The following is a 27290-nucleotide window of genomic DNA, read 5'->3' on the forward strand; positions in this document are numbered from 1 at the left end:
TAAAGTGTCCGAAAGTAAACAATCAACACAGAGAAACTCTTATGTCTGTCTTAAAGAGATTAAATGATAAAAGGAAGCTGTGAGTTTCTCATTTCCATCAGCTCTCATTTCATCATAATGTAGGGCAGCGGGGTCACATTTCTTGCTCAGTATGCAACTCATTACCAAACAAAAGTGAACAGGTATTGATGAAATCAACTTTAAAAGATTATATTTCCTTATCATGGTGTGAAGTGCAGTTCCCTGACAGTTTCATTTTACGAAACTGATGGTGTTATGTTAACAGGAGGTCAATCAGACTTTGATCATGTTACTAAAAGGTTCAGTAATTTGGTAAAAACATATAAACGCTTTTTCATAATGGATAACCAGCCTTTGCCTTGATCCAAAATCCCAAACTTTCCCACAGACTTTTCTCTTATTTATGAAGCATACACTTATGCATGGGTAGCTACTACAGTTAATGTTATGATCTTAGTCATAAGGGAAAATCAACAGAGGAGTCAGCTTTCTATGTTTAGATCAGTCTGGGATTTTTTGTTTGTTCACAAGAAAATAAGAAATCTGGTGCTCATCGCCAACGATTAAACTGTATTTACTATATGATATTTCATACGCGCATGAGGACAGATGATCAAGCAGAGTACTGAACGCTACGTGTGATTATGTTTCAGTGAGGTTTTGCAATATTAAGGAAGATGATAAACAAAGCCACGTGTTGGAGAACGCTGTCCAAAGGGGGCGGGACCAGGGACGTTTCCGGATTCTCCTCCTGACAATATAAATACAGCTGCGCACTTTTATAATCAGAAACGTGTTCACAACATGATATAGCAGTCAACACGCGAGAAAATCACTTTAACAGCTTCTCAAGTGTAACACTAACAAGTTTTCTTTCGTTGTCACTGGTTTTCGCATCTTGACAATGCCGTTTCTTGGACAAGACTGGCGGTCTCCTGGTCAAAGCTGGGTGAAAACCGAGGACGGCTGGAAAAAAACGGCGAAAGATGAGAACGAGACGAATAACAATGTTTCAGAACGGAAGAGGTAAGTGTTTAACGCTTCAGCAATTGCATTTGAAGTGTTTGACCTGATATTTTCCCTTGTTCACCACTAACAGCATCATCAAACGAATGGCGTAGTTTGGTGCAGACGCAAGATCTGCGTTAAATTGATAAACAAAAGCGTTTATACATGGGAAACCTATTAACAGCAGATTCACTGTACGGTCAGAAAGTTGTTTCATGGCTGAATATTATTATATTTTTCTATTTGTGTTTTACGTAATTTTATATAAATGTTTGTAAATATTAACATAAACATTGCCTAAATTAATGTGTGTTTGTGTGTATATATATATATATATATATATATATATATATATATATATATATATATATACACACACACACACACACACACACACACACACACACACACACACACACACACACACACACACACACATACATATATATACACACACATACATACACATATATGCACGCACGCATGCATACATACATTAATACATATGCACACATACACACACACATTGTATATAGGACTGCAGTAAATAGATGTTGTAAACAAAAAATGCCTTTGTGTTTACTCATCATCTGTTAATCACCTTGCTATTAATACCACGATAGTCTGACAGGTCATATGCTCAAACTGTTTACTGTTTCTAGAACTGTTGTAGGTACAAATGAGAAATTGGTTTATGGCCTACTCATAAAAAAGGTTTCTAAACTATGCAGATACGAAGCATTTATAAACCACTTCACCCTGTTTTCAGCTACTGCAAAGAAGAGCATGACAAGGAGAATTTGATCCTCAGCATTAATTATGATGTGGCTGCAAAGAAGCGAAAGAAGGACTTGTTGAACAACAACACAAAGATTCCTTGTGAGTATCGTCACTGTTTCTTTGTGAAATTTGAACTGCTGTTATTGCAAAAATCTTGACTTGTTTCTTCTTTGCAGATTTCCACAAAGACAAATGGATTTATGTCCACAAAGGGAGCACCAAAGAGGTAAGGCCTGTTATCTCCTGCAGTATGACAGATTGTGAATAAGTAGTCGGCTAACTCCTCTTTGATCATTTCACACAGCGTCATGGATATTGTACTCTGGGTGAAGCATTTAATCGCTTGGACTTCTGCAGTGCCATTAAGGACTCCAGGCGATTCAATTATGTCGTGAGGGTGAGTTTCCGCCCATCTATTTGTGGCAGAGCAGTGATAATAGCCAGGCTCAGTCTCTGAAGAGGAAAGGGTTAACTTAAGTCTTGGGCTCCGGGTATCTGCTACTGTCTTCATTCTTATCTTCACACACCAGACAAGAGGGCCTCTGGGGGCATTTCATTGCAAATACACAAAGACCATGGTAGTGTTTTTATGTACTTGTGTTGGTGTGTTTTAATTTAAACTCTTAGTGTAGCTAAAGTCTCTTAAACTCAGCTGCTCCTTAAGTTGGCCAATACTGCTCTGGTTTAGGGTCACTGATGAGAGGATGTTCTTCTAGATTTACTTGTTCCATTGATGAAAGCAAAGGTCGTTGGCTAAGAGCAGATAAACACAGGTCAGTGACGTGTGATGTTGAGGTCACACAGTGTCCCAGCAGACAGCTGAGGTTGAGAAAGCTTATGAAACCAGAACGGAAAGTCAAGTGACTTAGGTGCCCATTAACTCCCCCCACCCCTCACCGGCCCTTCTCTCTATCTGTCTGCATTGTGACCCTGAATTCTGATCCGATCACTTGACTCCACTGTGGTATAGAGTCAGCTATGATGAGCTTAAGTTGCTGGTGAATTGGGTCATGAATCCCTGTGATCACTTCAGATGACAGGTAAACATAGGCTCAGGATCAAGTTGTTTACTTTAACTTTTTGGCTAAGGTCTTTAAAATTCAGTTCAGTGCATCATACGTGCATCATTTCTTTTACTAGACATTTCCAGGCACTGTTGAGACACAGAAGTGTCAGGTTTATCTTACAGTTTGTCTCTTGCTTGTCTGGCCTTGCGCTGGAGTTGCGTTAGAGCTCGGTTACAGAGATCAGGTTTAGTAGGGATGGAAAAACAGACCTTTAAGAAGACTTAAACAAAGACCCCTAATACCTTGTAATATTATAGTACATCATATCACTGTCATTTAGTTATGTGAATTTACCTTTGAATAGCTTTTGGATGTCTTTGCAACTAATCGAAAGTCATTGAGTAACTGTCATATTATTCCAAAGGGCCAGGCAAGTAAAACATATACTAAGCTAGGAAATTTACATCCTTTTATTTAGTTTTCATTAGTTTTTTTTTTTTTTTTTAATGAATATTTTTGTAATATTTTATTCAGCTATTAATTTGACAGAAAATACATTTATAATGTTAAGAAATTTCTATCTTAAATACTTTTGAACTTTCTCTGTCAAAAGCAAATCCTGATTTCCATATAAATAAAAATGTTTCTTGAGCAAAAATAAATAAATAAATAAATAATAATAATAATATTTATTTATTTATTTATTTATTTATTTATTTATTTATTTTTTCAAATAAATGCAGCCTTGGTGAGCGTCTTTAAAAACTTCAAAAAAATTATACCAACTCAAATTTTCATCCTTCACATAAAGACTTTTGGAGCATCTGTCATCAGGGGCTCGCTGTAGGAGAGGGGAAGAATGACAATGCTCACATGTTGCTGGGTCGAGTGTGGGTCAGTGTTGCTCCATGATGTGGACTGTGCTGATGTGCAGATGCCAGTCATGCCGCCCATCACAACACAACACAGATCTCACTCTGCTCTTGGCTGTCCTTCCTTTTGAAAATGAACTTGGTGTTGGGAATCTACTCTTGTCAAGTTGAGAGCATGCATATCCACAAACAGAATTACAGTAAAGTTAGCACTTTGTTTTACCGTCCATTTGAAGCATCTGCAGGAACAGTTACCTTCTTTTGTCTTCAAAACGTCTAAACAACAACACTGCTGAACAGACATAAGCCAGAGTGCATTTGTACGGAGAGAGAGAGTCCCATTTCTGAGCCTTTTGTTTTTGCCAAGGCTGAAGAGAGTGGAATATAACAGTCTGTAAGTAATGCTGGAACACAGTCTCTTAGTCTGACCTCTGAAATTTATGTCTAACATTTCAGCTGCTGGAGCTGATCGCCAAGTCCCAACTGCCTTCGCTGAGCGGAGTGGCACAGAAAAACTACATGAACATTCTGGAAAGGGTTGTGCAGAAAGGTAAGCTTTCTTGCTAGAGTCTCACATATTTACCATCTCATTTCCAAAACCATTAGCCAATGTGAATCATCAACAATGTCTGTTTACATTTACATCTTCACAAAGATTATTACTAAGAAGTTTGTACTGAAATAAGAAGTAGCTGTTCATTTTGTTGTCTGTAATCTCCCGCAACAAAATTAGTTTGGTGGGCTTGGCCAGTAGCTAGTATTTCAGAATGGCCTGCACTGGAAAGAGCGACAAGCCTCAGAGAGCAAACAGGGACGTCAGATGTATTGTAAACCAAAAGTCGTCTCAGCTAAACAAAGGTGCAGGTTGTTATGAGAAACTTAACTGCTCACTTTGTAGGCTACGTCATACTCAAACCGCTTTATTAATTTACCTGTCACTCTTCTTATTCTTTGGTTTACGATTTAAATGTCTGAATCATAACTGAAAGGGATTCTGTTTTGATATGGGTGTTATGAAAGCATCAGGCATGAACGTAAAGTATCCAGTGACAGACACCAGATCCTGTCAACACTGTTGGACACATGTTGTTGTGCGTCCTTGAACTGTTAGTTACTAACTAAACATTTGCACTCTTTTTCAGTTCTTGAGGATCAGCAGAATGTTCGACCGATTAAGGAGCTGCTCCAGACGCTATATGCGTCGTTGTGCAGTCTGGTTCAGGACATGGGCAAGTCTGTCCTGGTGGGGAACATCAACATCTGGGTGCATCGCATGGAGAACATACTGCAGTGGCAACAGCAGCTTGACAACATTCAGATCAATAGGGTAAGTGTAAGACATTTATTCACCCTTATGTTTCAAACCTCTATGACTTTCTTCCTCTGTGGAACACTAAAGAAGAAGTTTAGCAGAATGTTATAGCTGCTCTTTTCTGTGAAAAGGAAAGTGAATGGATGGAAGCTTGAAATCTGATTTAAAAAACAATACAGAAGCACCATAAATGTAACTTGTGGACTAAAGCTAAACATTAACTTAAATCTTGACATCTTTGGTCACCTGAGCAGCTTGGACAGCTAGTATAAGTGTCTCCTTTTGTGATTTTTAATAGTTTTAGTTGACAGTAACAACTATTGTAAATGATTTTTTTTGGAGGTAAGCTATTCCTTTAAGCCTTAAACTGTCTGATGGCATACAGAACATACTTTATATTGTGCTCAGATCATGAATGTAAACAGAAACTTTCTTCTTCTTTCATTTGTCCAGCCCACAAACACAGGGATGACCTTCCTTGATCTCCCGGCTAGCTTACAGCTGAACATCATGCACTGTCTCTCAGACGGACGAGATCTGGTTAGTCTGGGTCAAGTATGCCCTGACCTAAGTGTGCTGACAGAAGATCGGCTGTTGTGGAAGAAACTCTGCCAGTATCACTTCTCAGACAGACAGGTAGACATTTGTGGCTCTTCAAATGGAATGTAACACATTTAAGGTCTTACTTGATGGCAGAGAAGATGAATCTTGCATATTTATGTGACTGTTTATAACTTAAATCTTGCATACAAACACTAAATTTGGTTAAAGTAATTTGCTATGTTCTTCACAGATCCGCAAGCGCCTAATGGTGTCAGATAAAGGACATTTGGAATGGAAAAAGATGTATTTTAAGTTGTGCCGGTGCTACCCTCACAAGGAGCAGTATAGTGACACATTACAGTTCTGCACGCATTGCCACATCCTGTTTTGGAAGGTAAGACTAAATTCATTTCTAACTCTTCACATTTTATTTGAAAATATATAACTTTTTTTCATGTATAGTCCTTTTATGGCAATAACTGAATTTTTTTTTTTCTGTTCACTTCAGGATACAAACCATCCTTGCACTGCCAATAACCCAGAGAGCTGCTGCAAGGCCGTGTCTCCACAGGGTTTCATCAATCTTTTCAAGTTCTAGGTTGCGCTGCATTGCTGCAATGTAAATAGTGTCAATAGTGCAAAGGATTCCTGGATGACTTGAGGCAGGGAAAAAAATGAGGTTGCATTAGAAGCAGGTGTCATAATGTTTTGTGGAGAAGTTTGGAAACTGAATGTACTCGAAATATGCAAGATGAGGAACTAAAAAGCTGTGTTGGGGGTCTGTGTATTTATAAAGGATTTATTTTTTATTTATTCAGCATGGATCGTGTTTACTTAAAGAAAAGTTACATTAAGGATAAGAAAAAGGGTATTTAAATTGATCCTACATGCATACAAAGTTGCCTTTGCTGTCAGGATGCCCTGGTTTCTTCTGTGAATGTAATATAGGTTTGATTTTTGGTAACACAAACATTTATTGATTGAATTTCAGATAGCATAATTGGTGCTTTAGCAAGTGCATGGGAATGTTTACCAAAATGGCCTTAACACTGGTGTGCAATACTTTTCTAAGTGCTCTTTTTCTTCTCTTTTTCACTTTTATACATTTGATATTTTCAGTGGTTTGCAATTTATATGTGCTTGTTTTTCTAAACAATAAATACATGAGTATGTTGTAAGCAGATCTGAAGTGTAAGCTCATCCAAGGTGCCTTATTCTGAGTGGTCATAAGCAAATTTAAAAGCTGTCATTTGCAGATGTTTCTTTCTGAATAAATCTGCTAAATTATATTAATTCAGCTTTATATGGGAATTGATGAATAACTTATTTCTATAGATCCTGTCGTGATTTTATCACAGTTCACTCAACTCAACTCAACTTTTACATGTTTTGGATCTTTCTTCCCAACTTGTAATTTCTATGCTTACTATGTTATCTTTGGTATTTGAAGAGCATATTTGGCAAAGAAATGCAACAAGATCTATAAATAACAAGAAGTCACTGGTACTGTTGTTATAATTCACAATCTATCATTGCCTTGCAAGATTTTTACTGCCATCTTGTGTACAAGAAATGTTTTTGTTAAAATATGAGTTGAATATGTATGCTGGAGAATGGGTTTTTTGTTTGTCTATACATATTTATTTGTAATACTGGGTTCTTGTATTTACATGAATTCAACTCGTGACTGCATCACAAAATGCACTAAATAATTCTGCACTAAAAAATGTATCTTTATATATAGATTAGTTTTACTGTTGAATTACACATTAATATTTTGACATTAAAATATATCTCAAGAAAATATATTGTGCTATGAGTCATAAAAGTCTCCTTAACAACAACTTTTATGCAGTCAAGTCATGTGCTACATATTTTGCTATAACAAAACATTACCAGCAATAAACAACACAATTAACCAAAACTGACCCTTCACTGTTGGAATCTGTATCCACTGTAGTAATCTATGCATGAACACAATGTGCATAACCATTCAAATAAATACACATCACAGAAAAACTAGCATTAAAAGAAACTTTCTAAAATTTTATTTTGTTTCTTGGAATAAGTTCCTCATCCTCTACATAAGAGAAAAAAATAGGGTTTGGGATTGCATTAAAAGAACATTTAATACCATGGCATTTAAGATACTTTATTAGCATACATTATGCATGACTTATTTGCCCCAGACCAAACAAAAAACTGCATTAAAATGTCACAGTTAAATGAAAAATGGAGCCATCATCAGGACTGTGAAGATTTTCTGCTGTGCCTTAATTAAAAAAAGGGCTCGAGTCTGACTGTCGGGCAATACGTTATAAAGACATTTCAGTCTCTTCAACAGTATCAAAGCTGAAAATACATTATGAAATATATAATTCTGAAATTCATGTGGCACTGCTAGATGACTCAATTACAGTACAAACCAGGTTTAAGTTTGTTTACTTCTGCTTGAGTGGTGTTTCATCATGTTTTTCCCAGTGGGGGAGCTTTACGCAATGTCAAGTAGGGTATTTCGTTTTCCCTAAAGCCTGTAGTTCTATGACTAGTGAAATAATTGTTTAATTATCTGTGACACTGAGGACCATTTCATTATACTTCATCGAATCAGAATCAGAATGAGCTTTATTGCCAGGTATGTTTACACATACGAGGAATTTGTTTTCGTGACAGAAGCTCCGCAGTTGTACGCAGTTGTACAATCCGCAGTTGTACAATTGTTTCAATTGTATTGAAACAATACAATTAGGGAAACAATTACAGAGGTTACAGATATACAATAACAAGGCAGTCTTTAAGTCTAGTAAACTAATTTGAAAAAGATGCTGGGACAAACAGAAAATTAAACAAAAACTAATTCACACAAGACGTTCGCGGTCCGCCCATTTCAGCCTTTCGAGCGCAATTTAATATATATTTTTTAATAGTTTTAAATAGTTCTTAAACTCGCCAATAGGGGGCTCTATAAGACATTAACAACTATTTGTTTATATACTTTGACAAGCAATGTTTAAAAATCAAAGAGTTTACGAATGTAACAAGTTTGTGATACACTGAACTGTTAAAGAAATTAGGCAGTTAATAATTATACAAACATATGCATTGTAAAATTTTTCCCACAAAATAAAGCGAACATGCTTTTCGTACTGAACTGCAGCAACACTATAAAAATAAAATAATAAAAAAAAATAAAACCTTTCCATAAATAAGCATTCATTCATATCATTCTACTAAATAAACTAAAAGGCCTTTACAAATGGATTGACAATATGTTCACAATGTGTAAAGAAGCAACACAAACTTATATGAAATATAGAATGTTCTTTTAAAGTAAACACTACAAAATGACTTTTAATAAGTTATAGTATCTATCCTACAAGTTTTAGTTAGACTTTATCAGTTAAATACACTTTATGACTATCCATGCAAACAACAAAATTAACTCATATTCCTCTTAATCATGTCTTTAAAAAAAATTAAGAACACAGCAAAAATTAATTCAATTTCTAGATATTCTAAACTTAAATGTGCTTAATTTCAAATTAACATCCAATCGATACTGGGATCCCTGTTATGGCATTAAAAGAACTCTAAAATAAGAGGTAGTCAGTGCAGTGCATACATATTTTTTAGTGACATTCAAAGCGCTATACAGTTTTGTCTGTAATAGTGCAATTTTATGAGGTTTTAAATAAAACAGTGCCTAAATGAGCACTAATTTGACTACCTTCGAGTACAAACATCAACACAAAGAGAGACTGGGCAAAGTCACACAGGCCAGATGTGGTTTCAGAGCTGGTGCTGCTGCTGCTGCTCACTCATGGGCTCTGAAAGCACAAATAAAACACATATTTATAAAAAGTAAATGGATATTATATATATATATATATATATATATATATATATATATATAATATATATATATATATATATATATATAAAACTGAGCCTTGTCTATGTCTCAATTAAATTAAAAATGTTTATTTATCATAAAAAATAAATATATATACATATGTATATTTGTAAACAGAATAAAATTTAAAAGATTTATTTTGCAAACATTTATCCTATGGCACTTATGCATATGACAAAACTCACTACGTGTCATTTCTGTTTTGCACCACCCAAAAACAGGTGCTAGATGAAACATTACCTGTTCAACACAAGTCACACAAAGGGACATTTTCCCTTTCAGAGTTTTGAATGATCCACTCAATGGCGTCCCATCCCTATGACAAAAAAAAAACCTTTAGAGCCTCATACTTAATTTAGAGGGTTGTATAATGCTTCATCTATGGTATATAAAATAATATCAAACTGTTTTTTTTATATATAATTGCTAGGTGACTAAAACAATGAAACTAAACTGAAATATCAATTAAAAAAAAAACATCCATAAAAACAACAGGGTTTCCTAGATAGGGACAAAACCACATTATCAGTGCTTTGAAGTTGCTTATTTTTGGTCCTTCTCTGATTGTGTCAGCAGGAAAATAGGAACTACCAAGTTCCCATTTATTTAGAGAATAGCAAACTTTCATCAAGGACTTGTAATAAACACGTGACATGGTGACATGATGTTGAGTGGGATATTCCAGGAATATTTGGTCAAATTAATATTTCTCATTACATTATACAAAAAGATTTACCTTTCTTGCATTGGCTGACATGGTTAGAGCCATCAGTCCCTCGAGGTAGCTGCTCAGACTGACCCCCTTCACCGTGATGATCGCCTCTTGGGTTAATACAGTTCTGCAAAAGTAGAGCAAACATCATTTTCAGAAACTGCTGTTACCAGTTTGATATTTAATTTAATATAGTATTGCTTTCTATTTGTATGGCTTGCATGTATGTGCATAAATATTCATGCAGATATTACAATTAGATGACAATTATGTTAAATACGCTTAAAAATGGATTTTACTTACACCTCTGGATTTTCTGGATGAGGCCTGTAGACAAGCCTTTCATCAACTGATATTAAATTAGTTAGGGATATCTGAAGAAGAAAAGAATGTCTTAAGTACAGCGTAAAAAGATGTGAATTCATAAAACCACTTTCTATTAAGAAAATAATCTGATTAGAATAGCATTGTATAATGCAGAGCTGTCGAATGTTAAACAAACACTCACGTTTGTTGAGGAAAGCTCCATTTTTTTCTTTTCTGGGTCCACAATGGAATGTTCTTTTACATATGTGATGGTCCGATTTGTCCCTAAAATCTAAGGGGAAAAAAATTAAGGTCCTTTTAAGCCAGTTGTTCTCAATCAGGAGGCTCCGGCAAACTTCCAAGAGAACCTCAACATGACGTAAAATTATTTAAAATAAGCCAAAACACCTGAAAATCTAACATATTTCTTATTTTAATTCACCTCCCCAACGACAGATTTTTTCCATTGTCTTGAAAAACATGGATATATGAGGTAGTCTTATATTAAAAGCTTGATTTCTAGTTATGCTAAGCTCTAAAATATTTATCAGGAAAAAATAATCAGTTAAAAGTACTGTTTACAAATCCTTAATCTTTATTCAGTAATCCATGAACAACTGGAAAACATGGGGAATTTGAATATCGTTGTGGATAAAAGAGGCCCTTGGAGTCAAAAACATTGCAAACCACTGTTACGTACTGTTAGAGTACTTTCATATTGCTAAAACTATTAAATACCGCTTCAGATTGTTAATTGGACTGATAATTATGTGCTTTGGAGGTCAAATATACATGATATAAGAGATGTAAAAGTTGTAATGTAAATAAGACAATATATTTAGCAGTGTGATGCATATCTTCTAACCGCTCTGACAACCGCTGGAAGCCCCCACTCCGTGCTGAGGAGCCGATGACTGTGTAGACGTCCATGTGTGTCCAAGTTCCTGTCAAGGACGTCCACTCCGACAACACTAGGGTTCATTGGATTAGGATACTTCCTCATAGCCGCTTTGATCACGGTCTCCCAAGGGTAGCTGTGTGAATACAATCAAAAACACAATAATAGATTTCAGCGGTTTATGAGGAACATCACTATACTGACACTGACCTCATAAGCAAAACACATTCAAGGGAATTTTAGTTTAAATGTGAGGAGGAAGAATTTTTTTTTGCCAGTGTAGTTTATCATTATCAACAGCAAACATCACGTCCATAACAAGAGAGGCTGGGACCTTAACTAAAGGTTAGTTTGAAATAATTAATTTCCACATAATTGATCATTTCTGAGTGAAACTAATGAATTCATTTAAAAACAAAAAAACTTTGAAATATACTGCTCTTGCTCAGTTCTGTTTTGGAGGTCTGATGAATCATGATGCATCGTGAATCCAGTTGGTTTGGTGGTTTTAGTTGGTTTAAGGTGGTCTTAGCTCGTTTGAGGTGGTCTCATCGGCTTGTTTAGCTTGGTAACCAAACAAATCCCTTCTAAAACAGTCAACTGACCAGACAGGTTGAAAAACCATCAGCTTAGGTTTATTATCAATATGGAAATAAAAAACATTTTAGTCAACTTTTAAAATTTACTGACAGGCAGGGAAAAAAATCAATGTCACTAGGTTTCCGTAAAAAAAAAAAACTTAATAATATGTAACTACATTTATGAGTTTTGTTAGTAACACAGTTGTGAATTGTAACAATGAGTCGCGTGAGGAGGACATTGCGCATAACTGTAATAGACGTTCACAGACAAGCAACCGGCTAGGCCCAAATTAATGCACATACGCAACTAACGCTTAGATTTGTGTAATGTGCAAGAATTAATTGCTTAAAAGCTACTAGTGTCCAAAGGAAGCGAGCTACGCTGTTACCGGATACTAGCGCTACCAAAGGGAATCGGGATGCAAATCATGACAGCGAGGATGCTGGAATCTGTGCACGCGAGCGCTGCATCCGTCCTAAACGCCGCTTTCTCTACCTGAATATGTGCTCAGTGCTCCAAATCTTCATTTTTGCGAAAATTTAGAATGTGCCTTCAAACGACGGTGGACTGTAGATCTCATACATTCATATTTTTACGCTCTGCTCCCATCATACCGGCTTCGAGATGCTCCTCATCTAATCAAGTGCAACGGAACCTCCCTGTTAGCACAGCAACTACCAATAGAAATCAAGCTTTGTGCTACTGACGCTAGAAAGACAACTTGATGTACATCAGTGTTGCGCTACAATCGTGCAAAAGTGGATTTATGGCTGATAAATAATGTGTTGTTCATTTAAACGCTTTGGCAATATTAGACTCACAATAAACTAGATTATTTACTCTTTTTCTGTTCTGTTGACTGATAAAGACATACATGTAAGTGTAGCAGTGCCGCTTGCGTTTATTGAAGATGAAGCACATATTTAAGACTTAAACCTTTTGCTGTTGTTGTTGTTGTTCGCATGACATTAAAAGCTGCGGTTAACCAGAATGACATAATGCACTTTGGGGAATTCTTGTCTGGAAATTACATTCTTAACGCGCATGCGCATTTACTCCTACGTATATCAATGGAAGCAGTGTTTCGTTTTCAGATGCCACCAGAACTACTTTACCTTGTGGTGTTATTATTACTAGTAATAGATGGACAGCACGGTTGTTATATCGCCTGGTAAGTTTCTAACTCATAGCCCACATCTCCTTTTGCCACATGTTGTGTTTAGTTAGTTTATTTTGGGAAAGTAAAGAATGTGACAAACAAGGAAGCGCAAAAAAATCAGTATAGCTGTCAATCAACTGTTGTTTTCAGTAGTAGGCTAAAGCAAATACAGGGTGAATGATGGAAAACAGTTATTGGTACAGTATATTCGCAAAGGAAGACGGATTAAAACGTTGTACTTCAAAACTTTTAGTTATTTTTAATGCCACAACCCTCCTAAAAGTACATTCTTAAGAGCAATATGTAATTTAAACTGATTTCGATTGATAATTCTAGTATTTTTGAGCACAAATAATGACTGTTAGATAAAATGGCTTGTGATTTAAAGTTTTTATCTAATATTAGATTAGATTATATTCAACTTTATTGTCATTATGCAGAGTACAAGTACAGAGTTAATGAAATGCAGTTAGCATCTAACCAGAAGTGCAAGAATATAGTGTTATATTATATATATATATATATATATATATATATATATATATATATATATATATATATATATATATATATATATATATATAAAAGTGCAGAGTAAGTGAAGCTATAATTCACAGAATGTACAGCGGAGTTGCTATATGCAATATTAAGCAGAATATAAATAGGAATGCAACGTAGGATTATATGTACATTATGAACAGCAGTTACTTAAGAACAGTGGTAATAAATACAGTTGGTTGAGTGTACAATAGTATTGTTAAACAATGTATTCTATGCAAAATATCAGTAGTGCAATAATATTTTTATAGAAATAGTTTACTGTGCTTTGTACAGTAACAACGTTAGACAGTTTACAGTGTAATAGCTTGAAAAATATATTTTCTGCTATTTAAATACTGCAAAAACGCATCTTTCATGAACAGTTTCTGAAAGTCACTGTCCCCCTTTATTTAACATGTTAAGATCAAGGCATTTGAGCATTAAACTTGTTTGTCCCACTTTATCGGTACAACTTTTAATGCATTTATTGGATGTATTAGACTACATTCTGTCTCCTTTGAAGATTCTTGTGTTGAAACAGTCCTCTCTTGTTCTTTTCCCCAATAGATAAACAATTACAGCGCTATTTTGGCTCCCTAAGTAAGTGTATGACTGGGTATTTGGTTGAAAGGATGTCCAGCTGTTTGTCTCGATCCCATACAATCACGGCGTACGAAGCACAGATTATCACATCCCAGCCCACGGACATGCAGAAAGCCTCCAGGCTGATGCAGATTGTCATTAAAAAAGGTCAAAGTGCTTGCAGTTCGTTCCTCGCATGCCTTGGAATTTGTGACCCGGTGTTGTATGAGAATGTTACTGGATTCCCAGGTTGGACAATCTATCAAAAATGAATGCTTTTTTAAAAAGTAGATATTTGCCACTGTCTGAATTGTTTATTCATTACTTATTTTTTTATTTCTTTCTGTTTCTTCTTTTCTTTCATGCATTTTCTATCATTCAGCACAATTTAATGAAGAGGACCATCAACATGTAGAGCAAGTTCCTCTCTCAGGTAGATATTTTTGCATATTTTGCCTTACTTGTGATATATCTTGTCATAGACTATTTCTTTTTTGTTCTGTTGTTTTTGGAAGTATTAGGAGTATCCCCTGTTGAAAAATCCAGCATATGCTGGTTAGATACGTTTTGAAGCATGGCTGCTGCTCATGCACTGGCTTAAGCTGTTCCTAAGCTGTTCCTGAGCAGGAGCTAGTTGCTTAGGACCAGCACCATGACCAGCTAAGGATCAGCTTAAACCAGCTCAAACCAGCCATGCTTCAAAATATACCTAACCATCATATGATGGTTTTTTCAACAGGGTCAGTAGAGAAATTATTTTGTGATTCCTTGTTCAGTGGTTAATATACCACCTTACTTCCTGTTGTTGTCTCATTCTTGTTCGAAAGATTACCTCACCTACTTGGTATTACAGGTATTGCTATGAAAAAACCGCATACTTCACTTCTCAAAAGCATGCATGACTAAGAGCCTTGTTTTGCTGTCCTACATCCCTTTGATGTAATGTGTCATGTCGTTGCTTATATTTGATGTCTTTTGTTTTTTGTCTTCTCTTTTTGACTTCTCTTTTCAGAAAAATTGCAATTTACACCTTGTATTATAAACATAAAAAACTCTTCCCTGACCAACTGTATTATTGGGAACAACAATCGCCAATGCATTACCTGTGACCAGCATTCTTTGCTCGCTCAGAATGATGCAAGTGATGGTAAGTGTCTGGGCAGCAGGAAATATAGGTCAAATTCTTCTAGGGTTATAGAGGTTTTATATAAATATATGCATGAACAGTTTATTGTATTTTATATAAAATGGAAACAATACCTATATAACTATTTCATACTATTTTTTAAATTAAATTATTTACTTTTTCTCACGTGAATCAGAATAATAGTATCATTTTAGACAATAGCAGGGTTTCTGTAGGTTTTAAAAAGGTGTTAAAAAGTCTTAATTCACCCCTTCCAAAAATGAAGGCCAGAGAATAGATCTTGAATTGGAGCAGAAAATCTTAAAAGTTGCAAACAAACAAATAAATAATAAATCTTCCTGAGTAATTTTCTTGTTTTCCAATACAAATATCTAAACATCATTATATTAAATATATATATATATCATTATATATTTACTTGATATGCAAATTGAGCACATGAAGCCTTGTTTTCTGAGCAACTACAGAAAATAACTTGAATTAATGCTTAAAACAGCAAAATCAAACATCTGTCAACAGGGAATGAAAATGTAGTTTATTTTGTCTGAATTAAGTTGATTTTTCTGAGCCTATTGCCAGATATTTGATCAAAACTCATTTCATTTTGATCAGTTTCTCAGAAAACAAAGCTTCCTGTTTTATGTCATTTTGCTTCTCAAGTAAATGTACCTTCATTTAAGAATCTTTAGATATTTGCAGTGTAAAATAAGACAAAATACTGATTAATATATTACTTTTTTACAGTGTGATCAGAAGAAACAGTAAAAGTTCTTTCCATATTTTAGTGGTTGAGAGCAGATGTATTCAACTCATTATTAATTAATGTCTGTCTTCTATTGAAAAATGGACTTTAAAAGTCTTTAAATTTACCTTTATAAAACCTGCAGAAACCCTAAACAGAGTATTATAAAAATGATTGTATATATGAATAATAATAATAATTAAAAAAAAAAATTTAATTCATTTATTATTTTATTTTTTTTTACAAACAGTGAATGAAATGCCGGATATTCAGAGCAGTGATCAACTGATCCCGGTGCAGGACACAATAAGTGTCAACAGCGTTCACATGGAGAGATCCAACATAGAGTATGTTATTATAGGTGACCATAACAGTATGACAGTCACTGAGAACTCGGAGGCTGAGGAGGATACGGAGACTGAGCCAGAAGTGATTGGTTAACAGACTCACAGTTTTGGAGAGCTGCAGATTGTCACCTCACCTTACCGGGCCTGACCTATAATTGGACACTGAAAGCATAATATATGCTTTAAACTGACCAGTGCTCAGGTCCTCAGCAGGTGCTGCCAAACGCACTGAAACATTATCCTTTATCGTGGATTTTTCTAAACCTGTGTGCCTTGAGGTGGCAATGATATTTGATACTGCCTTGATTGTTACTGAACATGACTGCTACTGACTGTTTCTCATGTTTTAATGGGTACACACATATTTATTTGTTCAACAGAAATGTATGAAAGCAAATATGTTGACAGACATTGCAAACATTGCAAGTCTTTTATAAGCTTAAGCTTTCTGTAATGATACGTAAGTATTGTTTACAGTCTAATGTCTTTCAGTAATATTTGTATATGTAACTTAACTTAATATCTATTGATATTAATTGTGACAGATACTCCTGATGTTTCAGTAAATATTCTCTGATAGCATCTCAGTGTATCCCTTTATTACTTTTTTTTGAATTTCTAATAATTTTATGTATGTTGCTAAGTGATATGACATGTAAGGTCATGTCATACAATCATTTTATGTATACTGAAGAAGGAATGTAGCACACATTTATGATTCTGGAGTAATATTTTGAAATATTTCTTTGAAAATTTGAAATTAAACCAATTAGAGTGCTCTCTCAGCTGGTGTAACTGTCTAGACTAAAATATTACAAAATTTAGTGTCTTTACTTTAAATAAGTACCAATTTGCATTATATAACTGGGCCACCTATCTTGGCCAGGACATTCCTGTAAATGAGATTTTTAATCTCAGTGAGGTTCTTTCCTGGTTAAGTAAAGGCTTAATTAATATCTTCTTAAAATATTTATATAACTCATAGCAGTGGAGAGAAATCACAGACATTAAAAGCCTTGTCCAAGGAGGTCTGCGATCTAAATAAATGTCCTTTTTATGATATTTAATTCATAGCAGAGTATGTTCATTTAGACATGTATTTTTAGACATTTTCTGTGTTTTAAATTACCTTTGCAAATTAAAAAATATAGGGGGACTTGTAATAAAAACTATTAAATCAGAATTTTTGCCAATTCACACATCCACTCAATGTCAAATTTAAACATTATTTATTAATTTATTTGTATTATTGTTTATACATACATACATACATACATATATATATATTTACATGTATATAAACCAGTCATAAGTAGCACAGGGATATTTGTAGCAATGGTCAACAATACACTGTATGGGTCAAAATTATCAATTTTTATTTTATGTAAAAAATAATTAGTATATTAAGTAAAGATCATGTTCCATGAAGATTTTTTTAAATTTTCTACTGTAAATATATCAAAACGTAATTTTTCTTCAGTAATATGAATTTCTTGGACAACTTTAAAGGCGATTTTCTTAATATTTTTCATTTTTTGCACCCTCAGATTCCAGATTTTTTAAATAGTTGTATCACAGCCAAATACATCAATGGAAAGATTATTTATTCAGCTTTCAGATGATGTATAAATCTTTAAAAATTAAATAAAAAAAATAAAAAAAATTGACCCTTATGACTGGTTTTGTGGTCCAGGGTCACGCACACACATACATATGTGTGTGTGTGTGTGTGTGTGTGTGTGTGTGTAAATATGTATATATATGAGCACATACGGTCACGTGACATTTCCTCACAATTACTCCAATACCCATAATGCTAAAAAAATGTTTACATACGTCACTTCCTCTAACTGAAACTTGCGTCTTGCTGCCTGGTTCTTTATTTAACAAACACTAGCAATAGCGTAAATGTTTTAGTACTAATACAGCGAATCTCGACATGAGATTAAGGTTTAAAAACGAGCATAACAGACACTCATTAATGAATTTATGAAAATCGTTTGCAGTCACTGAACTTCCCGCTGCGATGCTCGTTTGAGGCGGGAGGCTGTTTGCTGGAGTAGTTGGCGAGTCTAAGTGGATGATAAACATGCAAGTTACAGATATCGGGTCCAGAGAAGATGGGAAAATATGGCACAGAAAATCAGTATCATCAAAATATGGGTAAGTCTGAAAGAACCAGCTCGGAGCAAACTGTTTTATGCAATGAGAACAGATTCAGTTTTGCATTTAACGCCATGTGTTACGTTACCAGCGTCTTGGCCACTGTGGTCCGAAACGCGTCTGCTCGACAAACAAAGACGGTTCGATTCCTGCATGTGGCTTTTGACACCACAGGAGAGTCGTTTCTGGCTGGCGATCATCATGGCAATATTTATGTGTTTGACATTAGCAGAAACAGGTAAGTTATATACTATATTTTTCCCTTTTATCTTTTAATACGTGTTCAGTTCTGTTGCTTTATCTCATATTCTCGTTTGTCTCCTTCGACAGATTCAAGCTGGTCCAGAAAACAGGCCAAGCCTGTACTGCTTTAGCGTTCAACTTGAGAAGAACCACAGAGTTCCTGGTTGCTCTGGCTGATTATTCCATTAAATGCTTTGACAAAGGTCAGACCCGTTATTAGAGGTTTCTCATAAAGGCCTGCAAATGTTTAACTATTCTTCTAAGAAGGGTAAACTGTTTTTCCCAGACACCAGACAGCTAGTGAGCTGGATGCGGGGTCACGAAGGTGCCATTTCTTCCCTGTCCATCCACAGTTCAGGCAGCTACGCCATCAGCACTTCCTCAGACACCGCTCAGCTCTGGAACCTTGATACCTTTCAGAGAAAGAGGAAGCTTAATGTTCGTCAGTCTGTTGGCATACAAAAGGTTAGACGTCACTTACCTGAACATAAGCATCATATTATAATAACAACTCCACGTCAGTACCTCATTCTGGTTTTTTTTGTTTTGTTTTTTTGTAGGTGTTCTTCCTTCCACACAGCAACACCATTCTCAGCTGCTTTAGTGACGACTCCATTTTTGCTTGGGAGAGTGACACTCTTTTTTGCAAGTATCAGCTGCCAGTTCCACAGGACGGGCCCAGAATACACTACAGAAAAAATTCTCCCACACAATAATAATCCAACACATCCGCTTATCATCACCTACTGAAATATTTCTCAAAAAAGTTGCCCCGTGTATCATCAGCCTAGTCAGCTGCTTATATCAACATACTTAGACAGTAAATTTGGGACACACCGACTAGTGTGTTGTAAGTAATCGTTTTGTTTCTTTATAGAGATGGGAAAACCCTTGCTGCTGCCGGACGCTCCAACTTGGTCCATTTGTGGTGTCTGGACAGTCGACAGCTCTTGAGAGTAATACATATGCCTCCAGAAGTCAAATCAGTAAGATTTGTGGATTTCCTTCCAGATAGTTTTGATGGTGGATCCAACCAGGTGCTGATCAGTAGTCTGCTAACCTAAAAAAGCTATTATTATCCAGTTTATTGTGGAAATGACTAATACTGTAATATACTCTTCTCAGATTCTAGGGGTTTTGAGCCAAGATGGCATCATGCGCTTTATCAACATTCAGTCATGCAAGCAGATCTTTGAAATAGGGTCCCATGAGGATGCCATCATGTTGGCAGCCATTTGTCCTAAAGGCCACCATATTGTTGCTGTGATGGACAGCGGTGCTCTCAGAATCTATGATGTACGAAGCCTCACCCCAGAAATCAGTAAGGTAAATTGTTATTTTTTGTTCTATTTTAAATAAATGTCTTTCTTTTGAACAATCTATTATTCAAAAAATCCTGAAAAAATGTCTTGTATCTCTTGAACACTAAATCAGCTCATTAGAATGATTTATAAAAAATCATGTGACACTGAAGAAAGGGGTAATGGTGACATAGCTTTGCTATCACAGGAATGAATTACATTTTAAAATATATTAAAGTATAATACAGTATAAACAGTAATATTGTGGTCAAAAAAATACAGCCTTGATGAGAAAAACTTATTTAAAAAAAACATTAAAAACTCTCACCAACCACACACTGTTTTGTTTGTGTAGCCTCCCCAGCCTTTATTGAAACGGGTCACTAAAGGCAAAAGCAGTGAGGGATCAGGTTTGAAAATGAAGGTTCATACTGGGGCAGGTCAGCGTCCTGTGAAAACATCAGGACGCAGAATCCAATCCAAAGTTTTACCATCTGCTGTTTCTACATTGGCTGACAAAGAGGTTCTGTTTATATTCAGTTTTATTCAATATAATTTTAATTAATTAATTTATTTATTTGTTGTTTGGGTGCCTATGGCACCTTCTGTCTCATTCTCTTTTATTTCACACTCCTTATTTAACTTATGACCCAATCATAATCATATCTAATTAATCTGTTTTGTGTAGAATGATTTGCCTAATGGCCTTAACAAGAAAAGGCTACAAGCATTACTAAGAGCCTTTGGAGAATACCCAGCCAAATACAGGTAACGTAATAAATGTGTCATGCAGAAGAGATGATGTTTTGTCAGTTTAATGTGAAGCTGTAGTCAGCATCTCTGCTTTATTTGTGTGTGTGTGTGTGTTTTTGTTTTCTGGCAGGATGTTCATTTGGCGTTCTCTGTTGCATCTACCTGAGAACCATGCAGCTTTCAGCAGTCTGACTGACAAAGGCCTGCATTCAGCATACATGTGCCTTCAGGAACGCTACCCCATCAAAAGCCACAAACTACAGAGAGGCCTGCAGAGGTGGACACAGCATCAATCAGTTGACTTAATTGTATACATATAGATTTGCCCACCATATTGTTAATGTCAGTAACTTAAATTACATTTAAGTATATCTTTTCATTTCCAACCTGGCAGAGTGCTGTCTGCTCTTGCTCACTGGGCTGCCGTCTTTGGAGAGACTGATTATCTCCCTCTGCTGGCCTTCCCATTTGTCAAGCTGTTCGAGAACAATCCACTGATCTGCTTTGAAGTAGTGGCCACCATCATTGGTAGGTAGTGCAGGACAGTAGTGTGGTGTTGGGTGATGTCCCACTGGTCTCTTTGGCAGTGATTCAATGATTCGGTCCACAGCTGAGAGACTTTGTGTCTTGAATTGCTCTTTTACAGTGAACTGGTGCCAGCACTGGTTTGAGTACTTTCCCAACCCTCCACTCAATGTGCTGAGTCTGGCTGAAAATGTGCTGGCCCATCATGATAAAGAGTTGCTTCAACATTTTGTTGCTTGTGGCGTTACCTCACAGGTAAAAGACTTTAACATAAATGTTTACATGACATAGACTTTGACTTTCAAAGAATTTAATCTTGAAGCCAAAGATAAAGCGAATGCCCTACACACCATGCTTTTCCTCTCCAGCTGTATGCATGGCCTCTTCTGGAGACCCTGTTCTCTGAGGTTCTGATGAGAGAAGAGTGGCTGAAACTGTTTGACAATGTTTTCTCAAATCATCCTTCATTTCTTCTAATGGCTGTGGTGGCATATGTCACCTGCTGCAGAGCACCACTGCTGCTTTGTACTGAAAGGAAGGACTTTGAGGTATAACTTCAGACATATTTATGATATTTTTTTGCGTGTGTGTATGTGTCTGTAATTTTTTTTTAATTTTATTATTAAATGTAACTTTAATTACACACTTTTATTCAGCAAGGGCACATTACATTAAACAAAAGTGACAGTAAAGCCATTTTTTGTAACAATGTATTTCAAATAAGTGCTATTCTTTTGAACTTTGTTCATCAAAGAATCCTCAAAAATTTTTAGCACAAAAATATTAAAGCGTTCTGAAACATGGATAATAATAATAAATCATTTTTGAACAACAAATCAACATAATTAGAATTATTTCTGAAGGATTGTGTGAGTATGAAGACTGGAGTGAAGGCTTCTAAAATTTCAGCTTTGCAATCACAGGAATTAGTTACAGTTTAAAATATAATAAAATAGAAAATGGTTATTAAATTTGTAATAATAATTTGCAATATTACTGATTTTATGGTATTTTTAATCAAATAAATGCAGCCTTGGTCAGCGTAATGGTTATGTATGTTTGTTTATGTTTATTTATTATTATTACTATTAACGAATGTATAAATTCATTTCCATAAATCCATACATCCATTTCTTTCATTTTTTTTTCTTCTCCCATGTAGTACTTTTTCCATCATAGGAATAGCTTGGACATCAGTGCTATGCTGAAGGAAGCCTATCGGTTGATGGACAGCACCCCTGCGGACATCCATCCCAGCTCTGCGCTGAGTGACTTTGAACCTCTGACACAGGGGCAGTACCCCATTTTCAACAAATACCCCACCTTTATAGTGGAGTACCAGTCTCAAGAACGTGAGAGGATCCGGCAACAAGAAGTAGAATATCTAAGGGAGAGGTGCAAACATTTATTCATGTGTAATGAATGGAGAATTTCATATTCACTGCACATTTTACCAAACTTTACACATTTTCTTCTTGTGTTTGTCTGTAAAGACAAGAGGTTCAGGAGCTGCACGCTGAAGCGGTCAGACAGCAGGCTGAGTTTGAGGCCTGGTACAAACAGCAGGAGTTGCTACTGCAAGGAGAAGAGCAACGTAGAAGGATCCTACAGGAGGAGGAAAGTAAACTTGCTCAACAGAGAGCCAGGTGGGTCTCCCTCCATCTGCCAGAATTCTTGCTAATGACCTACAGTATGTCAATGTTGAAGATTCACACATGCTTACAGTTCACCTGACGTTACCTTCTCTGCTCAGATTGGCTGCTATGAAGCGTGAGCTGAAGGTGAAGGAGCTCAATCTGATTGATTCTTCTAGAAGACGTTTTCTTAAGCACCAGCAAGATCAGCGCAGAATCCAGCTCAAGAGACTTGATGATGAGATCCAGAGAAAGGTACTTGTGTGTTGTTACTGTACTTCTGATTAGGTAAATTCATCATATTACTCTCTGGTTCAAAAGTTTGAGGTTGGTAAGATTTTAATTTTTTGAATGAAGTCATGTTCATCAAGGCTACATTTACGTGATCAACAATATAAAAAAAATAGTATTGTGAAATATTATTCCAATTTAAAACAACTTTTCTGTATTTTAATATATAAAATTCAGTTTATTACTCCAGTCTTCAGTGTCACATGATCCTCCACAAATCTTTCTAATATGCCGATTTGGTGCTCATGAAACATTTATTATGTTGAACAGTTGTGCTGCTTAGTATTTTTATGAAAACTCTACTGCATTTTTTCAGGATTAAATCAAAATGAAAAACAAACTAAAAAATTTTTGAAAAAAACAAAACAAAGTATTTTGTAACATTATAAAATACCAATATACTGAATACAGTTAAAGGGGTCATGACATGGTTTTTTTTATTTTATTATTATGGTTCCATAGGTGCAATAATAGTATTACTATAGTTTTTTTTTTTTTAACTTTTAAAATGTAGTGAATTATGACATTTTCCCACCCTGTTTCTCATCCTTTGATTCAAACTGTCTGTTTTTTGGGTTGTTTCCCCTTTAAGAGTTCAGTGTTAACGCCCATTGTTATGATTGGCTAACGACAGCGCCTATGGATCAATTATTAACGCCCCCAGCCAGAACATTTGTGGATTGAGCGTAACTGTTTAGTAGCGGGTGATGCATTCGAAGCGATGGCTCTTGCAATGATAAAACCTTATATGTTTGAGCACATCTGCGTGGCATTGTAATTTTCCTGTACACAGACCCACTTGCTGTCCGTCGACTGAACACTTGTGAGGCGCGCGGCGCGACAACGATACGAAATGAGCGTAGTTGTCTTGTGCTGGAGGCGGTCATATGCAAATGGTTGGAACGTCACTTTGCACCGTGACGTCACTTCTTACCATGGATCCAGAACGAGCTGTATTTAGAGCTTGATTAAATAAATGGCTCGTTTATAATGGGGAGGACGTCTTAAGCTATGAAACTTGCAGGAAGTTTTAATGGTACAAAGACCTCTTATATAAAAAAAGATCAACCCAAAACTTTTGAACTTCACAATTCACAACAAATTCAAATCCCATAACAAAACAAACAAACAAAAAAACTTACTGACCCCAAACTTTTCAATGGTATTGTGTTTCACAAATAGTAAATGTTTTTATAAAGGCTTTTTGTTTCATTTAGAAAGGCAGGTAGGAGTTGTGTAAAGTTATTTTCGCAGGTTCTTTACATTTTTGCTGTACTCAGATGGTGCTGCGAGATCAGGAGACGGCAGCCGCCGTTCAAGATATAGAAGTGAGACAGATGGAACTGGATGCCCAGAGACAACTGTTTGAACAGGTTGGCCCCTATAAAAACTTTATAATGTTTGTAATGTTGATGTACTAGGAGTGTCCAGTCCTTCTCCTAGTTGGATATCTTCATGCAGAGTTTAGCTCTAACCTGCCCCAACTCACCTACCAGGAAGTGTCATGTAATCCTGAAGATTAGCTGGTTTGGGTGTGTTTAATTAGGGTTAGAGTTTAATTCTGCTGTAAGGTGGGCCTCCAGGAGCACACTCCTGAGGTCATATCTAATCATTATGTTTTGGCTACTAGCAACTGGCCAAAGAGCAAGAGCGAGTGAGTCAAACAGTGAGAGCAGAAGTGGATACGAGGAGACGCAGGGCTGAGATCGAAGATTCTACATTTCAGAACTTCATTCAGACAAATGCAGATGTCAGCCAAACAAACAAGAAGGTATGTCTCACTACAATTTTCATGGAGTACATATGATTATCTTTGTCAGACATCTTACTCCACCCTGCTCCTGCTTCCTTTCTGTATTTCCTTTCTTTTTGCTTAACAGACTTGTGTGTTGCAGTTGAGTAAAGTTTGGATGAGACTAATTTTGAAAGTTGAAACTATTTAATGCTGGAAGAGTCTCTGGCAGAGGTGGGACAGATGGAAGTGGACGCTGATTGGCAAGCCGAGGTGATCAAGCGACTGGAAAAAGCAAAGGAGAGACAGGAGAAGCAAAGAGAGCGACTTGTGAATCTCAGCAAACAAACACATGCTAAAGAGGAAGAAGTAGTCCAGCTGATGCTGGAAGCGGAGGGAAAGCAGGTGAGAATTCACATGTTAAAGGCGCTGTCACATTATGAAACACTATATGTCCATTGCATATTGTCAGTACGGTAGTGATGAATGTAGCATAGCTGAAACAGAAGTCACTTTCAAACCAAGCAGCTTTCTGTTGGTCATCGTGGTGAATCCACGTGACCAACTTAAACCTGTTGTGAAACTTTCACCCTCACACACAATTCCCAATGAAAATGGTTAATGTGACTGCACCTGTAGTGTTTTGTTTGCTGAATCAGGTAGACAAATTTCATTAAAAATATAATTTCCTTTTAATACAACATGCAAAAGACCAATGACATTGTTTCGGTCCCAGTGGGATGATGTAGTAGCTAAGCAAGCTAAACTGGAGGAGGAAAGACGGGTGGCCGCCCAGCGGAGGTCTCTTATCTTTCAGGAAACAGAAGAGACTGAGAAACATGACGAGCTGCAAAAGAATCTAGAGGATTCATTAAGTGAGTTAAGACAAACACTTCTCACAAAATGTAGTAACAGATTTGATTGAAACATGAGTAGAGTTTTAAAATGACTTCCTTGTGAGGATACAATAAGTTGAAAAAGTCTATTAAACTTTAGATGCTAACAGGAGGTAATCAAGATCTCTGTGTGTGTTTGTAGATCATCATAAGAGACTCAGATCTCCCTGCTCTACGAGAGGCCTGCTGCACAAGATCCAGAGTGAGACCACCAATATTTCCTTGATCAATAAGTCAGACGATTCTACTGGCTGTGAGTATTATTAGTATAAACATCGAGTTTTACTGTCATAACCAAACATGATTTAATGAAGCAACAAGCGATAAGATGTGCACTGCTGCTTTATAGTTTCTTTAGATCGTGGCCGAGGGGAGCTCGACTCTAAGGAAAGGGAGTTGATGCAGGAAATCAGAGAACTGAGGACGAAATTAGCTGCCAGAGCCAGAGCGGCTGACTTCATCTCACCCTCAACTAGCTCTGGACACTCTCACTGACCGCCAACCAGTGTGTGTGGAACCAGGCACAAGTTCAAGAGGATCTGAAAGAAAATCATTTTAGATCATATGAGAAGCATGCTCAGCTTATGTTTGCTTTACAACGACGCTAATCTGGACATTATTCATTGATTTCAGATTTATTCTGATGATAGTTCTAATATTTTGTAAATGTATTTTATTATTTGTTTTTTGTTTTGTATTATCTTTTTCACGTTTTTGTATTTAAAAATAAAAAATGTCAATAAATTTTAATAAAAAATATGTAATATAATTTAACAGTTTTAACTATTTATTTACTTTTCATTACATTTAAATATTCAATTTAATAATTTTTTTTTTTTTTTTTTTTTTTTTATGTATTCCTGTAATGGAAATGCTGATTTTAATGTTTTTAAAATAATTGTTTTATGCCCATCACGGTTGCATATATTTGATAAAAATACAGCAAAATATATTAAAATATTAATACAATTTAAAATAGTTTGATGTAGTTTAATATAGTTATATATTTTAAAATTTAATTTATTCTTGTGATGGCAACACTACGGTTTTTCTTTCTTAGCAGTTTTTTTTTCTCACAATTTTCAGGACACTTTGATCAAAAGACCAGCGTTTATTTGAAAAATAAAAATCTTCTGTAACATTATAATTGTTTTTACTGTCACTTTTGATAAGTTTAATGCATCATTGCTAAATCAAAGTATTATTTTAAAAAACGTATACGCTGTTTTACCGGAAAGCTTTTTCTGATGTGTTTTTAAAAAATAGCGTGTCCACCAACGA

The 27290-nt window shown here is 35.8% G+C and overlaps 4 protein-coding genes across 5 annotated transcripts; 3 read left to right on the top strand and 1 right to left on the bottom strand.

Annotated features, from left to right (window-relative positions):
* The first annotated feature begins 782 nt into the window (after positions 1-782).
* On the top strand, positions 783-7347 carry fbxo32 (F-box protein 32). Its single transcript, XM_042741001.1, has 9 exons — positions 783-1047; positions 1799-1908; positions 1986-2035; positions 2114-2206; positions 4145-4238; positions 4831-5015; positions 5454-5636; positions 5794-5937; positions 6052-7347. The coding sequence occupies exons 1-9, from the start codon at positions 926-928 to the stop codon at positions 6139-6141; spliced, it is 1071 nt and encodes a 356-aa protein (XP_042596935.1). The 5' UTR covers positions 783-925; the 3' UTR covers positions 6142-7347.
* Positions 7348-7563: 216 nt separating this feature from the next.
* On the bottom strand, positions 7564-12630 carry prelid3a (PRELI domain containing 3A). Of its 2 annotated transcripts, none has more exons than XM_042741003.1 (7): positions 12450-12630; positions 11340-11508; positions 10677-10766; positions 10472-10542; positions 10193-10295; positions 9697-9772; positions 7564-9370 (listed from the first exon to the last, which is right to left on the bottom strand). In XM_042741003.1, exons 1-6 carry the CDS (start codon positions 12479-12481, stop codon positions 9701-9703), a joined length of 537 nt encoding a protein of 178 aa, XP_042596937.1. In that variant the 5' UTR covers positions 12482-12630; the 3' UTR covers positions 7564-9370; positions 9697-9700. The 2 variants fall into 2 exon arrangements, with proteins under 2 accessions (XP_042596937.1, XP_042596938.1); XM_042741004.1 differs by having other exon boundaries at positions 12569-12623.
* Positions 12631-12837: 207 nt separating this feature from the next.
* On the top strand, positions 12838-17620 carry LOC109048883. The gene is made up of 5 exons (XM_042741002.1): positions 12838-13125; positions 14221-14484; positions 14618-14668; positions 15248-15382; positions 16375-17620. Exons 1-5 carry the CDS (start codon positions 13098-13100, stop codon positions 16563-16565), a joined length of 669 nt encoding a protein of 222 aa, XP_042596936.1. The 5' UTR covers positions 12838-13097; the 3' UTR covers positions 16566-17620.
* Positions 17621-18293: 673 nt separating this feature from the next.
* tbc1d31 (TBC1 domain family, member 31) lies at positions 18294-26783 on the top strand. The gene is made up of 22 exons (XM_019082436.2): positions 18294-18634; positions 18726-18872; positions 18965-19080; positions 19164-19342; positions 19438-19589; positions 19755-19914; positions 20003-20203; positions 20534-20701; positions 20867-20946; positions 21062-21208; positions 21326-21459; positions 21578-21711; positions 21825-22004; positions 22619-22851; positions 22950-23102; positions 23210-23345; positions 24662-24754; positions 25012-25152; positions 25324-25518; positions 25850-25988; positions 26152-26262; positions 26359-26783. Exons 1-22 carry the CDS (start codon positions 18552-18554, stop codon positions 26502-26504), a joined length of 3228 nt encoding a protein of 1075 aa, XP_018937981.2. The 5' UTR covers positions 18294-18551; the 3' UTR covers positions 26505-26783.
* The last annotated feature ends 507 nt before the right edge of the window (positions 26784-27290 follow it).

The sequence above is a fragment of the Cyprinus carpio genome, chromosome B16 (assembly GCF_018340385.1).
Source record: "Cyprinus carpio isolate SPL01 chromosome B16, ASM1834038v1, whole genome shotgun sequence".
Classification (NCBI taxonomy): Eukaryota; Metazoa; Chordata; class Actinopteri; order Cypriniformes; family Cyprinidae; genus Cyprinus; species Cyprinus carpio.